At 41.8% G+C, this 14,521-nt stretch overlaps 1 protein-coding gene across 3 annotated transcripts; it reads left to right on the plus strand.

Annotated features, from left to right (window-relative positions):
- The first annotated feature begins 669 nt into the window (after nucleotides 1-669).
- On the plus strand, nucleotides 670-13,556 carry LOC131921940 (zinc finger protein 58-like). 3 transcript variants are annotated; one of them, XM_059276693.1, is made up of 4 exons: nucleotides 670-778; nucleotides 7,541-7,667; nucleotides 8,514-8,609; nucleotides 11,208-13,556. In XM_059276693.1, the coding sequence occupies exons 2-4, from the start codon at nucleotides 7,544-7,546 to the stop codon at nucleotides 12,089-12,091; spliced, it is 1,104 nt and encodes a 367-aa protein (XP_059132676.1). In that variant the 5' UTR covers nucleotides 670-778; nucleotides 7,541-7,543; the 3' UTR covers nucleotides 12,092-13,556. The 3 variants fall into 3 exon arrangements, with proteins under 3 accessions (XP_059132676.1, XP_059132675.1, XP_059132677.1); XM_059276692.1 differs by having other exon boundaries at nucleotides 694-839; XM_059276694.1 differs by lacking the exon at nucleotides 670-778 and adding an exon at nucleotides 1,809-1,910.
- The last annotated feature ends 965 nt before the right edge of the window (nucleotides 13,557-14,521 follow it).

The raw sequence follows: 14,521 nt of genomic DNA on the forward strand, positions 1-14,521 counted from the left end.
GGCATCACAAACATGTTCTTTGGACCCTTGATTGTGCTCACAGTAGTGAAGAAGCTACATTGGAACCATGGAGTACTGAGAATGCACATGTCTTCTTAGGAATGTTTATTCCTGTGTGGTCCATGCTGGAGACAAAGATAGAAACCCCATCACAAGGAAGATTTCATATTTCCATGATAGACACAATTCACAGGAAGCTGTTTCTGAGCAGAGACCATGGGAAGTTCATATTAATTTCTTTATCCCAGGCAGTGTGTTCAACCCTTTGACTCAGAACAGCTCCCTCACCTTGAGAAACTACTCAACAAGCAGTGCGTCCCCCTGGACATTTGATTGACAAGTCTGTTTAGAATGAGGTCATGACTGCTCTGTTGTCCTCCCTAGTGCTGCAGTGAAGGGCATTGTCAGCAACCTGAAGACCAAAGATAACTAATAAATGTAATAAACATTACTGTAAGATCTCCACTCACATTCAAACATCTCCGTTTGCCAGCCAAGGATTTTGAGAGCAGCCGGACTCCCTGCGTGCCTCCCTCTAGCGGCGGAGATTGCACGTTTCACTTCTTTCCCACCGTCACACGCCTCCAGCGACCCCGGGGTCTCTGTTACACAGACTTATGGGAAATGTAGTCTCACCCATTGTGACGTCACAAGCCAGGCTGGCCGCGCGGCGCCTTCCGAGTTCGTTCTGCGCGTGTGCCGCCCTCAACGCGGCTTCCCTCTCCAATTTAGGGTCACGTTTCTTACTGCCCTGCTGGGGTTGGCTCTCTGAGTGAAGGTTGGTTCAGGGTGCAGGGCAGCCCACCAGGCCTGAGGGGTTGATGGTGCAGGGTGAGCCGGTAGGTCCATCTTGGAAGGAGTGGGCGCGGGGCACACGGGAAGCAGGGGGAGAAGCCGCTCACTGTGGAGCTAGGTGCTGTTCGAACCTAGGCTGGGCCCCTGAGCCTGCATTGAGGTCCGTGCTGGGAGAGGGCGATCCGTCTGCTGCTGCTGCTGCAGGCCACCCCGGATCGCGTCCCTCCCTGGCAGGGCGGGTTAGCAGACTGCCGGCCCCTGAGGCTGTGCCCGGGGGCTCACTTTTCAGCTCGCCTGGGGAAGCGTGCCGCCACCGGCTGACTCACTCTCTTAGGGCTGCTGTCCGGTTTCTCAGCGTGTCTAGAGAAGAAAGTGGAGTTTCTGGTCCCTGCTGCACTTTAGAGCCGCGTCGTGCTCGTGGTTATAGAGTTGGTAAACCGCCTAGTGTTCACGCTTATGAAGTTTATAAACTCTCATCTCAGATTCGAGAAAACGAGGGAGGCGAGAGGAGGGGGCAGGAACAGCGTAGCCGAGCTGTACTGGAGGAGAGCAGTCAGATGTCTCTGGCTTCTCTCTCAAAATCTCCAAGGCACCTCGACAGGAGTCGCAAGACTTCTCATGACTTCCGCTCTCTCCGTTTCGTTGTTCCAGGCTTGTGTCTGGGACCAGCTTCCCTTGAAGGAGGGCGCGACAGAGACTCCATGTTCTGATTAGGGGAGGAGTATCAATGTGCAGCAATTCTGAGGGAATCACGTTTTGCACCCTGTCCAGAAAGGATTTGCGTTTCTTTCACCTAGAAAGTAAACTTTGCCAGACTCAAGTGTCCTCAAATATTTGCTTTTAAAGCCCACCTCAAAGAGACCATGGTGGCAGGCCTTCTGCCCTCCACCCACAGGCAGCCCACAGTGAGGACAACGGCCTGAGCATAGTGGACACTTCCCATTGTGAGCAGTGGCCTGTGCTGGGCGGCGTTAGGGATGGTCCCTGCAGTTAATTCTTCCATTGGGAATCTGCACTAGTTCTCTTGGAGGACTGTTTCCATCTTCGCTCCGCTCTGGGCTCTTGTGGTTCTCTGAGCTGAGCAGTTTTCCTGCCAGCTGGCAGCCATCTTCTAGGTAAAGAACAGTGGAGGATGTCTTTTTCATTTCTCACTGTGGAGAACCTTTGGCAACGTCTAACTTATTATTATTATTATTATTTTTTTTTAAAGAAAATACTGGGTTGTTGTTTGAAACTTTGTCTCTGTCCTGTGATCCTCAGGCAAGTTTCTTAGGGTACACAATATATCACCACACTGGGTTTTCTATTAAACAACTTCACTCTACTTGTGACTTTGGGAGCCTTTAGCCTTCTCCATTGCTGTCTTCTTCTTCTTCTTCTTCTTCTTCTTCTTCTTCTTCTTCTTCTTCTTCTTCTTCTTCTTCTTCTTCTCCTCCTCCTCCTCCTCCTCCTCCTCCTCCTCCTCCTCCTCCTCTTACTCCTCTCTCTCTCTCTCTCTCTCTCTCTCTCTCTCTCTCTCTCTGTCAATGAGTATTTGCCTATGTGTATGTCTGTAAACCACTTGCGTACCTGGTGCCCACTGAAGCCAGATGAGGGTGTGGAATCCCCTGGAACTGGAATTGCAGATGGCTGTGAGCCAACAGGTGGGTGCTGGGAATCGAACCCAGGTCCTCTAGAAGAGCAAGCAGTGTTCTTAACCGCTGAGCTGTCTCCTCAGGCTCTGCTATGCTCTTTCGATGGAAGGTATTTTTTAGGATAGTTGTTTAGAAAGTATAGGTCTCCCAGGTCTCTTCACTGCAGCTCTCCCCAGCTGGATCTGGGGCGGACCCTTTGTTCTGTGGCCTCCTCTCCTCTGGGTGTACTAGTGAGCAACTGCCTGAGAACCTTCAGTTCCAAGGCTCTGCTTGCGTATTCTTACTGTTCTTTTTCATCCATCGGTGGTGATGTGTGGTCCTGTTTCCCCAGCTGCTGCTTCTGCTGAGATAACCTCGTGAGGATTATTGAGACTCTCCTTCCCTGTCAGGAGCCACTGTTACCTTAGCCCCATGTGAATTTCTTTAGGGTTGTCTAGATCGGCATTTGATGAAACCTTTAATTTGTATGGATCACTTTTTTTCAAATTGTGTGAGAACATACTTCCTAAAATAATGTTTTCCATATTTCTCTGTCTTGTTTTTGTGAGGGAAGACTTTACATATCATAGGCTAGCCTTGAACTCCCTATGCAGATGAGACTTGACTTGAACACTTGGAACTGTGTCTATCCCTTCTATGAAGTATAATGATGGACATGGCCCACCATCCTGAATTCCTCTTTTCTCCTTTATTCTGTGTTGTGTCACGTGAATCGGTTACATCCCCTTCAGTGCGTGTTACTGTGTTGATTGGCTCATTCAATAGCTGTGTGTCTGTGTGCACAGGTGGAACTACTTAACATGCTGTTCCTGTGCAGGCTAGAGGAAAGTTTAGATTTGTTTCTTTCCTTCCACCATGTGGGACCAAGGTCACCAGACTGGGCAACAAGAGACTGTCCTGGGATAGAATTACCAGAACTTGTGAAATATTATAGGATCATGTCTACTAGGCTATAGCTTGAATTCTAATTAGTCTTAATAATAAAAACCCAGAGTCAGATATAGGGATAAATGCTGAAAGATTAGAGAGACAAAGGAGCAAGCCTCAGCCACTTCTTACCTCACTAGTTCCTCAACCTGAAAGGGGTGAGCTTCTGTGTTGTGCCCCCCGCCCAGTCTTATATTCTTCTCTCTGCCCAGTCATGTCACTTCCTGTTTCCACTTCCTTAGTGTTGGGATTAAAGGCATGAGCCTCTCAAATACTGGGATCAAAGACATGAGATCCCAAGTGCTGGGATCAAAGGCGTGAGCCTCTACCGCCTGGCTCTGTTTCTCTTTTAGACTGGATCAATCTTATGTAGCCCAGGGTGGTCTTGAACTCCTGATCTTCCTGCTTCCTCCACCCAAGTGCTGAGATTAAAGGTATGAGCCACCACGGCCTGGCCTCTATGGTTAACTAATGGCTAGCTCTGCCCTCTGATCTCCAGGCAAGCTTTATTTGTTAGAGCACAAACAAAATATCACCACAGTAGTCACTTTTCATTGGCCTTGGTCTACCACTCAAAATGTGTAATGCTCTTTCACTTGGAGGTCGAGGGAGACAAGTCAGAATTCAGTGCCTTGGTCAGGCCTGAAACAAGCGAGAAATTGGAAGCCTGTCCCACTCAATATCCTGAGGAACAAGTCCAAATGTTGGAGACTGTCCTCTGAGTCATGCCTTGCTGCTCTACGTGTGAGCAGGGAGCAGGCAAGCACAGCATTGTGACTTTTTCTCCTGTTCACCACTCTGCTGGGAATTGAACCCAGGCCTCACACATCTAAGAACTTGTCCCCTGAAGTTGTGTGTCCTAGGCCTTGCTATTCTTTTTAATGTTCCTGCCCTCCATCTGTCATCGTCCTGAGTGCTACAACTCAGCAACAGTTGATGGGTTCCTCCTGAAAGTCTGTTCTGGCATAGCTTGTCTTGGTCAGCACTCAACTGTACATTTCCATCTGGAGTATTTGGATCTTCCTGTATTTCTGAGGGATTGGCAGTGTTTTCTTTGTATTCCATTGGGTGGCTTGATCAACTTGAAATTCATGAGTTAGGAAAAGAACATTGAAAAGAAATCCATTCAGCTCCCACTTGATATACAGAATGCATTGGGGTGTACTGGGAGTAAGGATTAAGACTGAAAACAACTAAGTGTATTTTGGTTTCATTCATGTATCTGAGCTATTCATGGAATTCATATTTTAAAGAAAATTTACTACAGTGGACAAACGGCTGAAAATTGTAAACTATAGCTCAGAAAACATAAAAAGGGAAACGTTAATATAGAAATGAACAGCTGCCACACTGTTATTTTTTGTTTTCTTTCATGCTCCTCCGTGGTGCCCATAGAAAGAGCCAAAGCGCCCTCTTCCCACAAATGCATGGTCTGCATAGTTGCACGGTTTTCCTGTTGTCATCCAGGAACACGTCCTGGTGCTTCTTCCCACGCATAGCCCCCCGTTTCCACTCTTGCCGCAGCAGGTGAAAATATTACTCTACCATGTCTCTATGTGTGATAGTTCTTCGTAATAGTTTTCTTATTTGTTAGAAAAGCAGATCTCAGCACTATTTTGATGCAGGTATGTTAATTTTTTTATATTCATTTTTTTTTTTTTTTCCTAACTAGGAGGTCATCTAAAATGGGATGGAATGCAACTTGTAAAAATCACTTGAATTTAGCTGAGTGGTGGTGGCACACGCCTTTAATCCCAGCACTTGGGAGGCAGATCTCTGTGAGTTCGAGGCCAGCCTTGTCTACAGAGCGAGATCTCAGGACAGGCACCAAAACTACATGGAGAAACTCTGTGTCGAAAAACAAAAACAAAACAAACATCAGACAATCACTTGAATTTTGACAACGTCCTAAATGAGAAACGAACAAGAAGTGCTGTACATGTGCGTAGGAGGTGTTCAGGTGCATAGGAGTTGTTCAGGTGCATAGGAGGTGTTCAGGTGCATAGGACGTGTTCAGGTGTATAGAAGGGTGTTCAGGTGTATAGAAGGGTGGGTTTCTACTTGCTTTCGTGTTCCACTCACTTTGGTTACTCTTTTTTTTCTTTCTTTTATTTCCTTTTCTATTTATTTATTTGCTTATTTATTTATTTATTTGTTTGTTTGTTTATTTTTTGAGACAGAGTTTCTCCTTGTAGCCTTGGCTGTCCTGGAACTCCTTAGACCAGGCTGCCCTTGAACTCAGAACCTGCCTGCCTCTGCCTCCCAAATGTTGGGATTAAAGGTGTGTGCCACTAGTGTCCAGCTTTGGCTACTTTTTTTTTTAATCATTTACTTTAAGTCAGTGTGTGTTTTTGAAACTAAGATTAATTTCTTTTCAACTATAGAAAGATAGGTTTTGTTTCTTAGTCCATTTAGCCTGTTTTGTGGTCGGAAGGTCTATTGATACTTAAAGTTATTATTGCAGAGTGTGCATGGTTGCGGCCCTTTTGTTGTTGGGCTATTTGTTGTTTGCATTCATACTTTGTGTGTGAGTAATTAGACCTTCCTTTGTTTTCTTTCTACAGTCTCGTGGCTGTGTTTGTCCGCTCTCCAGTCTAAAGTATTGCTGCTAGGGCTCTCTTTTGGGCTGGGGTGATTGACATGAATTCTGTTAACCTATTTGTATCCTGCAAAGTTTTCTTTTCTCCTTTTAGTTGCTGAGTATAGTAGTCTAGGTTGGGATCTCTGGTCTCGTGGAACTTGGAGTGAAATATCCCAGGATCTTACAGATTTCAAACAATTTCTGAAACTTAATGAACTTAAAGTAGTCCTATGATGAAAATTTATATCTTTAAGAGTATTTGTTAAAAATCATAAAGAACACAAATAAATGACTTCATGATACACTCAAGAATTGTGCAAAAGAGCAACAAACCAAACACAAGTCCTGTAGACAACAATGATAAAAATCAGGGCATAAAGTGGTGAAGTAGAAACCGAGAAAACTATCAAAACAACCAATGAAACTCAGAGCTTGTTCTTTGGGGAGAAGGCAGACACACTGTTGGCTCCACTAACTGAAAGGAAGAACTAGTGAAGAGGACCAGGGATAAAGAGGGCAACACTACAGCGGACACCAAAGAAACCCAGTGTTCTAAGGGAGCACTTAGAACCTTTCCTCCATTCCACTGGAAAATATAAAAGAAACGCTCACGTCTAGATTCCTCCGAACCGTGTATGCTGGACTAAGAGGAGGTCAGCAGCCCGAGCAGACCCTACAACAAATGAGGGGACTGAAGCAATAATTCAAAGCCTTCTCTCTCTCACACACAAAAACCAACAACCCTCTCCCCACCAAAAACTAAGAAAGAAAGAAAAGCAATCCTAGATGGACTCACACAAGAATTCTAACATGCTTTTAAAAGAATACCTACAGCCAGTACTTCTTTTTTTTTTTTTTTTTTTTTTTTTTGGTTTTTCGAGACAGGGTTTCTCTGTGTAGCTTTGCGCCTTTCCTGGAACTCGCTTTGGAGACCAGGCTGGCCTCGAACTCACAGAGATCCGCCTGCCTCTGCCTCCCAAGTGCTGGGATTAAAGGCGTGCGCCACCACCGCCCGGCCAGCCAGTACTTCTTAAAACATTAAAAAGGAAAAGAAGAAAGAAAGGGGAGTACTTTCAAACTCCTAAAAATTCAGTATTACTACTGAACTCCGTGCATACTAGGAAATTCAGACAGCGCCTGTACCAGAATCTGCATTTTCATTTCATTTCACATTGATTCTGTGTGTTACCTGCTGAGAAGTAACTTCTCACACACTCTGACTTTCTCCTGTGAGAAATGTGTATAAAGTGTGATGCATATTACAAGTGTGTGTATGATTTCCATCCCCTACTAGATGTATTCATTTGACATTTAGCATTCTTAATTGTATAATAGCCATATGCACTTATAGGACCTTTTGCCATTCTCTTTAGATGGGTAGTTTGTGAGATCATATGACTATATCAAAAATAAGTTACTAATATCATTTACCCATGTCAGAAGCATTTCAAGCTCTGCTTTTCCCTTAGGTAAACTTTAGAATGGTGTTCATAAGCACATAATGCCTATTGGCATTTGTATTACTATTAATGGTTTTAATTAGTTTAACTAATGGTTTTAATTAGTTTAATGTGTGATATTTATTCATTGATCTTTATTTCAGAATATGCTGTCATTCAAGGATGTGGCCATTAATTTCTCTGCAGAGGAGTATGAATACCTGGACTCTGCTCAGTGGAATCTGTACAGGGATGTGATGCTCGAGATTTACAGCAACCTTGTGTTCCTGGGTGAGGGTCATGTCCATAGTGAATTCCTAATTCACTATTAGCATGTAACCTCCTTTTATAGACCATCTCATGGGAGCTTGCACTTTCTAACATGGTCCATGTAGGCCTGCTTTTTTGTTTGTTTGTTTTGAGATAGGGTTTCTCTATCTTGTAACACACTCAGTAGACCAGGCAAGCCAGCCTTGAACTCAGAGATCTGCCTCTTGCCTCCCAAGTGCTAGGGTTAAAGGCATGAGCCACCATGCTTAGCTCATAGGACCGCTTTTCAGGCAGAATTGTTGATATAACTAAGACAAATTTCATTTAATTTCTTCTTGTGCTTTTCATCTATTTATTTGAGTGTGTGCATTCTTCACTGTAGTTATAATGTCAGAAATTAAATGGAGTGAGGCATGGAACACACATGGAAAAGAAAATGTTTTATTCTTTTCTGATGTTATAGTTTTCCTTGTAAATGACAGAAATGAAGATCTGTGATTATAAATCCCTCCTAAGGAAGTATTCTAAAATGCCTATCAGGAACAATTTGAAAAGCTAATTTTCTAGTCATTTATTTATTTATTTATAATTTTTTGAGATTTATTTATTTTTTATGTATATTATGCTCTATCTGTATGCACACCTCCATGTCAGAAGAGGGCATCAGATTCCATTATAGATGGTTGTGAGGCACCATGTGGTTGCTGGGAATTGAACTCAGGACCTCTGGAAGAGCAGCCAATGCTCTTAACCACTGAACTATCTGTCCAGCTGCCTCTACAGTCATTCATTGTATCCTTTTTTTCTTCCTTAGAAGCACAATAATGGAATACAAATGTTAATTCTCTTCTTTGTCCCTTCACACAGGCCTTTCTTTCTCCAAGCCATTACTGGTCAGATTTCTGGAGAAAAACCAAGAGCTTCGGAATGTGAAGAGTCACGCAGCAGCTGTGCACCTCCGAGGTGTGTAGGAATGAGGGGTCAGAGGGCGGGGTTGGAGGTCAGATCCAACCGAGGGTCAGAGGGCAGGTAGGGGGTCAGATCCAACAGAAAGCCAGGCTCTACCATGTACATTGAGCTGCATTTTCTGTTTGCTGGTAGAAATAAGTTTGTAGCTATCCCTCTTTATGACTTCTGTTGTCAGAGAAGGGCTTCTCTCAGCTGACTATAGTGCTTCAGGTCTCTAAGCGTTGAGCTCTGCTTATATTTTTAGTGATTGCCAAAGTACTTCATTTTGGTGAGAGTCTACATTGCAGTAGACTTTTCACTATTTCCTACACCTCTGAAAATTTGTACACATTTCTCAAGATATACCTGTGAAGCCTTTGTATTCAGTAACTCATACATACACTTAAAAGTTATTTTTTTTTTTGAGATTATATCATTTCCTTCTTTTCCTTCTTTCTAAACCCTCCCATACACTCCCCCTTGCTCTCTTTCAAATTCATGGCCTCCTTTTTAATTATTTGTTGTTAAATGAGTGTCTGTATGTATACTTATATTCCTAAATAAACTGCTCAGTCTGTATAGTGTTACTTGTATGTATGGTTTCAGGACTGAACATTTGGTATTGGATAACCAATTGGTATGCTCTTCCCAGAGGAAGACTATTTCTCCTTCTCTCCACATTTCTTGGTTGCCTGTAGTTCTTTGTGCAGGGTTAAGGCCTTGTGGGCTTGCCCTGTCCACTCTGGTATGTGTATTTGCTGTCCTTGTCTAGTTCTTTTTTAGGGAGTCAAGTTGGTGAGACGTTAAGTGTAGTTTCTCCCATCACTAGGAGACACTGTCCACAGTACACTTCCTGATCCTCTGACTCTTGACGATTGTTTCAGGCCCTCTTCCACAGTGGTCCCTGAGCCGTAGGTGCAGGAGTTGTTTTGGAGATGTGTGATGAACTAGGCTCCACAGCTGTACATTTTGATCATTTGAGGTTTCCTGTAATGGTTTCTTGTGTATTGCAAAGAGAAGTGCCCTAGATGAGGGATAAGGACTGCACTTTCCTGTGGGTGTGAGGACAAACATTTAGAATGCAGTGTTAGAGATTATGCTAGTTTAGTAGAGTGGTGGTTGTAGGTTCTTCTTCAAGATCCATGATTTCATTAACCCTAGATAGTTGGCTACGTTTCCAATACCAGGCATGATTTCTCTCTTATTGAGTGAGTCTTAGAGAGCTGTTGGTTACCACAGAGGTATGCTTTTCAATACTGAACCCTTAGGGTTGTTGTGCCATGCTGGTCATTGTTGGAGTTCATAGGCATCAGGACTGGATAGGACTTTTGGTTGCTCCCCTTCTTTGGACGCTTGCATGGTGCCATCTGTTACCACGATAATTAGTCCTCAAGGAGGAAGCATCCAGATGTTTTCCGGCTCTCGGGACTCTGGACCCTGTGTCTTAAGTGCATGCTGTTTTCAGCAGTAGGAACTCACCTTCCACCTCTGATGAGCAACCAAAGGCGTTAATAAGAGTCTGCAATGTTGTGGGAGTCTCTTGGACAACCCTGACTAATTACTCAAAAGAAGCTTTCTCATGCCTGGTGTTGAGGTTTTTCTTAGATGGTCTTTGCTCTTGGAGGGAGCATTGTCAGCTCAGATGGGAAAACTTCATTGAAATTTTATATGCGTATTTATACCCAGATTTCCATGTACTACAATACATATAGTTTTAGGTAGATACTTAAGAGTATGAGTCCTTATAACTTTTTAAGATAACCTTACTGTTATTTTTCCTCTTCCCTCCTTCTGTATTATCTGCCTCTCTGATTACAATTCCCCCTTTTGTCCTGTCATGTTTCTTTTTTTTTGATTTATTGATTTACTTATTTAGAGACAGGGTTTCTCTGTGTAGTCCTGGCTGTCCTGGATCTCACTTTGTAGGCCAGGTTCACCTTAGACTTCTTTAAAATATGTTAATTGACAGGTGTGTTGTTAGCAAAATTATGTCATTTATAGCAAAACTTGACATTTTTTCCTAATATTATCTTTCGGATATTTATACTCTTGTCATTAAAATATAATATAAAGGCTACTAAATAAATTGATGAAATATATTATTTAATGGTGCTATGAACAGTCTATGAAAAGTCGTCTTGTTATGCAGCCTGTGTTTTCTATGTTCCACAACTAAAACTTCACGCTTAGGATAAAACATTATCTTTTTCCATGTCTACCCAGTTTGGCACAGTCATCATTAACTTCCTGTTTTCCTAGTTTGGCTACTTCAGAATTTTCCTGTGTATACACTTACATAGTTTCTCTATTTGTTTAATGGACTTCTTTCTGTTAGCATAATGCCTGAAAAGTTTCCATTACTATCCATGTTACAACTTTTGGAGCTATTTAAATTTGAATTATGTTCTATTATTCCTATATCCTATTTTATTGTTTTCTTCCTATTTCAATTGAAGTTTAAATGATTTCCACATACAATGGAAATTTTAGGTGTTGAACATGTTATAGTTTCTTATTTATCCATGGAAATGAGTTATAGTCTCCATGTTAAAGATAAACATTATAAATATGACAAATGTTCCTAAGCTTTTTTCATTTCTTTTTACTCACCAGGAAAGAAACCTTATAAATGTAAAGAATGCGGCAAAGCCTTCGCTAAGAACTCAATTCTTACTTATCATCTGAGAATTCATACCGGAGAGAAACCCTACAAGTGTGATAAATGTGGCAAGGCCTTTTCAGTGCCTTACACACTTAATAACCACCAGAAAGTTCACACTGGAGAGAAACCCTACAAGTGTGACTTATGTGGCAAGGCCTTTACTGTGCCTTCCACACTTATTAACCACCATAAAATGCATACCGGAGAGAAACCCTACAAGTGTGACGTATGTGGCAAGGCCTTTTCTTTGCCTTCCACACTTACTAACCACCAGAAAATTCACACTGGAGAGAAACCCTATGAGTGTGAAGTATGTGGCAAAAAGTTTTCCAGTCCTGCAGACTTTAAGAAACACCAAAGAGTTCATACTGGAGAGAAACCTTACAAGTGTGAAGAATGTGAAAAACCCTTTAGTAGTCTTTCAGACCTTAGTAGACACAAAGTTGTTCACACTGGAGAGAAACGTTACACCTGTGAAAAATGTGGCAAATCCTATAACAGGAGTCACCACCTTAATCGACACAAGCAGGCTCACACTGGACAGAAATCCTATAAGTGCAAAGAATGTGGCAAAATGTTTTACTATGCTTCAGGCCTTAAAAGACATCAAAGAATTCATTCTGAGGAGAGACCCTATGAGTGTGAGGAATGTGGCAAAACCTTTCCCTGTCCTTCAGATGTTACTCAACATGCGAGAACCCATAAGAGAATGAAGCAATACACCTGTTTAAAATGTGGTGAGTGCTTTACTATTCAAACAACGTTTTCCAATCTCCGTAAAATTCGTCTTGAGGGAAAACCATCTGAATGTGAAAGATGTCAAAAGAGCTTTTAAAGGCTCTTAGTAAAACACACCAAGTGTTCAAACAACTAGCCTGCAAATGTGAAAGATGTGGCAACTGTTTTGTGTGTCTTTTAGTTGTTGCTCAACCTCACACGATTCACACCTGAGAGAAACCCTGCATGTGTGCAGAAAAGGACCAGAGTTTAGCTATTCCTGTGTCTTGTGTATAAGCATTGGCAAGTCTGTTCTGATGAGGGAGCCCACAAAAGCAATCAATTTGGCAAGTTCTTTACCTGTTCTTCGCACCTTAAGTATCGCCCCTTTATACTGCAGAGGCACTCTCCATGTACAAGCATTGTGCCAAAGCCTTGACTAATACTTCCTTTTCATCACCACCAAAGAACTGACATAGGTGAGAAACTCTGCAGATGTCCTTGTTAGCTTCAAGTGTCAACTTCACATAGCCTATCATTATCTGAGGGACTTTCAACTAGGTATTTGACTCAATTGGATTAGCCTATAGGCATGTCTTTGGGGACATTTTCTTGATTTTTAAGTGATGTACATTAGTCTATCCAAGGATAAGGAGTGCCACCCCAGGGCAAATGTTCAAAGCTATATAAAAATTCTTGGTGAGCACAAGCATGATGGAGCAAGGAAGAAGCTGTTCTCTATGGCAGTGGTTTTCAATCTTCCTATACTGTGACCCTTTAATACAGTTCCACATGTTTAATACAGTTCCATAAATGTATTTCATTGCTACTTTGTAACTGTAATTTTGCTAGTTATGCTTTGTAATGTAAATGTCTGATATGCAGATGGTCTCAGGTGACCCCTGTGAAAGGATGGTCTGACCCTACAGGTTGAGAACAGCTACTCTGGTTTCTGTTTTAGTTGCTGCTCTGACTTCCCTGGATGATGAACTATAACCTTTAAGCTGAAACAGAGCTCTCTTCCCCTAAGTTGTTTGTGGTCATGGCATTTGTCATGGGAAGAGAAATCAAAGTAAGAAAACAATGAATGTGGGAAGCTTTCATTCTTCTGTCTACTTTAGCTGTCACCAGACTGTAGGGGAGATAATGTCACACAGCCTTTATGTTTGTTCAACCTTCACTGGCCACTGGAGCATTCACATTGGAGAAAAGCCCTATTTATGGAAAGAATATGACAAGGACTAGAAAGGAACTTTGTGAAAGTTATTGGATAGCTGTTGAATAGATTCCAGTCTCCTGCAATGTTTTCAATTTGTGTGTAAGAGAAACCCTGCAAATCTAAGTGTTAAGAGACATTGTTTATTCTTCGTACATCAGAGAGTTTGTTTTGTTGAGAAAACATGTATATATGACACACCTCCTCCAACAAGGCCACATCTCCTAATCCTTTCTAAACAGTCCACCAACTGAGAACCAAGTGTTTAAATATATGTATGAGCCTATGGGTCCATTTGTACTCAAACCACAACGGTAGTGGACAATAGCCTTCAACCAGGAGCCAGATTAAACTCTCCTTAAAGCTGCTCATGTACTTTATCACAGCAATTGGAAAAGTTACTAATAAAAATAATAAAAGTGTCCATTGTATATTGATACATACATTGATATGTATGTATCATAGTGTTTTCTTCCTACTCCCCTTTAGTTCCCCTTTGCCTCCTTATTACCCTATTCTCTTTCTAAACTGTTTTCTGCTTACACACACACACACACACACACACACACAGCCATGCACAGTCACAGGTATAGTATCAATACAGCTTTATGTATAATGAATATTCATTATGTATAATGAATAGCACAGACATGTTTCAACGTTTCCATGTCTGTGCTATTAGTTACTATGATAATTTTTGTATTTCAGTGTTAATATCTTTCATTCAGTTTGAATTTATTTTTGTGTAGGGTAAGCAAAGTGGATCTAATTTCATTCTTCCTTTTGGAAGAATTTGGATATCTAATTTTGCCAGCAGTATTTGTTCAAAAGGCTGTCTATATTTTTGGAAATTTTGTCAAATATTATGTGTCTTTTACCTCAATGTTTTCTTTCTGGGTGGTACTTTGCATTCCATTGTTTACATGTTTGTTTTAGATGAGTGCCATGTAGTCTTCATCACCAAGGCTATGTAGCATAGTTTGGAGTTGAGTAATATGATACATTTGACTCTTCTTTCTTCATAAATTGCTTGTGTGTGGTCATTTTTGTTTCCATGTAAGTTGTGTGTTTTTCTAGTTCTTTGTCACTGAGATTTTGCTGTGGATTGCATTGAATGTGTAGGTTGCTTTCATACACTAGGTGCTTTCACAAAACGGGCTCTGCAAATCCCAGAACATGTGATGTCTTTCTGTCTTATAATGCCTTCCTCTAAGTGATGCTTTTTGATATTTTCAAATTTTGCTTGTAGAAGCCCTTCACCTCTTTGGTTAGAGTCATTCCCAAATAGATTTTCTTCAAAACAAATCAAAACAAACAAACCAACCAACCTAC

Source organism: Peromyscus eremicus, chromosome 11 (assembly GCF_949786415.1).
Source record: "Peromyscus eremicus chromosome 11, PerEre_H2_v1, whole genome shotgun sequence".
Classification (NCBI taxonomy): Eukaryota; Metazoa; Chordata; class Mammalia; order Rodentia; family Cricetidae; genus Peromyscus; species Peromyscus eremicus.

Bases quoted from the DNA above. Each gene is read 5' to 3' on its own strand.
- LOC131921940 (XM_059276692.1), top strand. The intron at 7,668-8,513 runs GTGAGGGTCATG...CCCTTCACACAG, and splicing joins CAGCAACCTTGTGTTCCTGG to GCCTTTCTTTCTCCAAGCCA. The intron at 8,610-11,207 runs GTGTGTAGGAAT...TTTACTCACCAG, and splicing joins AGCAGCTGTGCACCTCCGAG to GAAAGAAACCTTATAAATGT.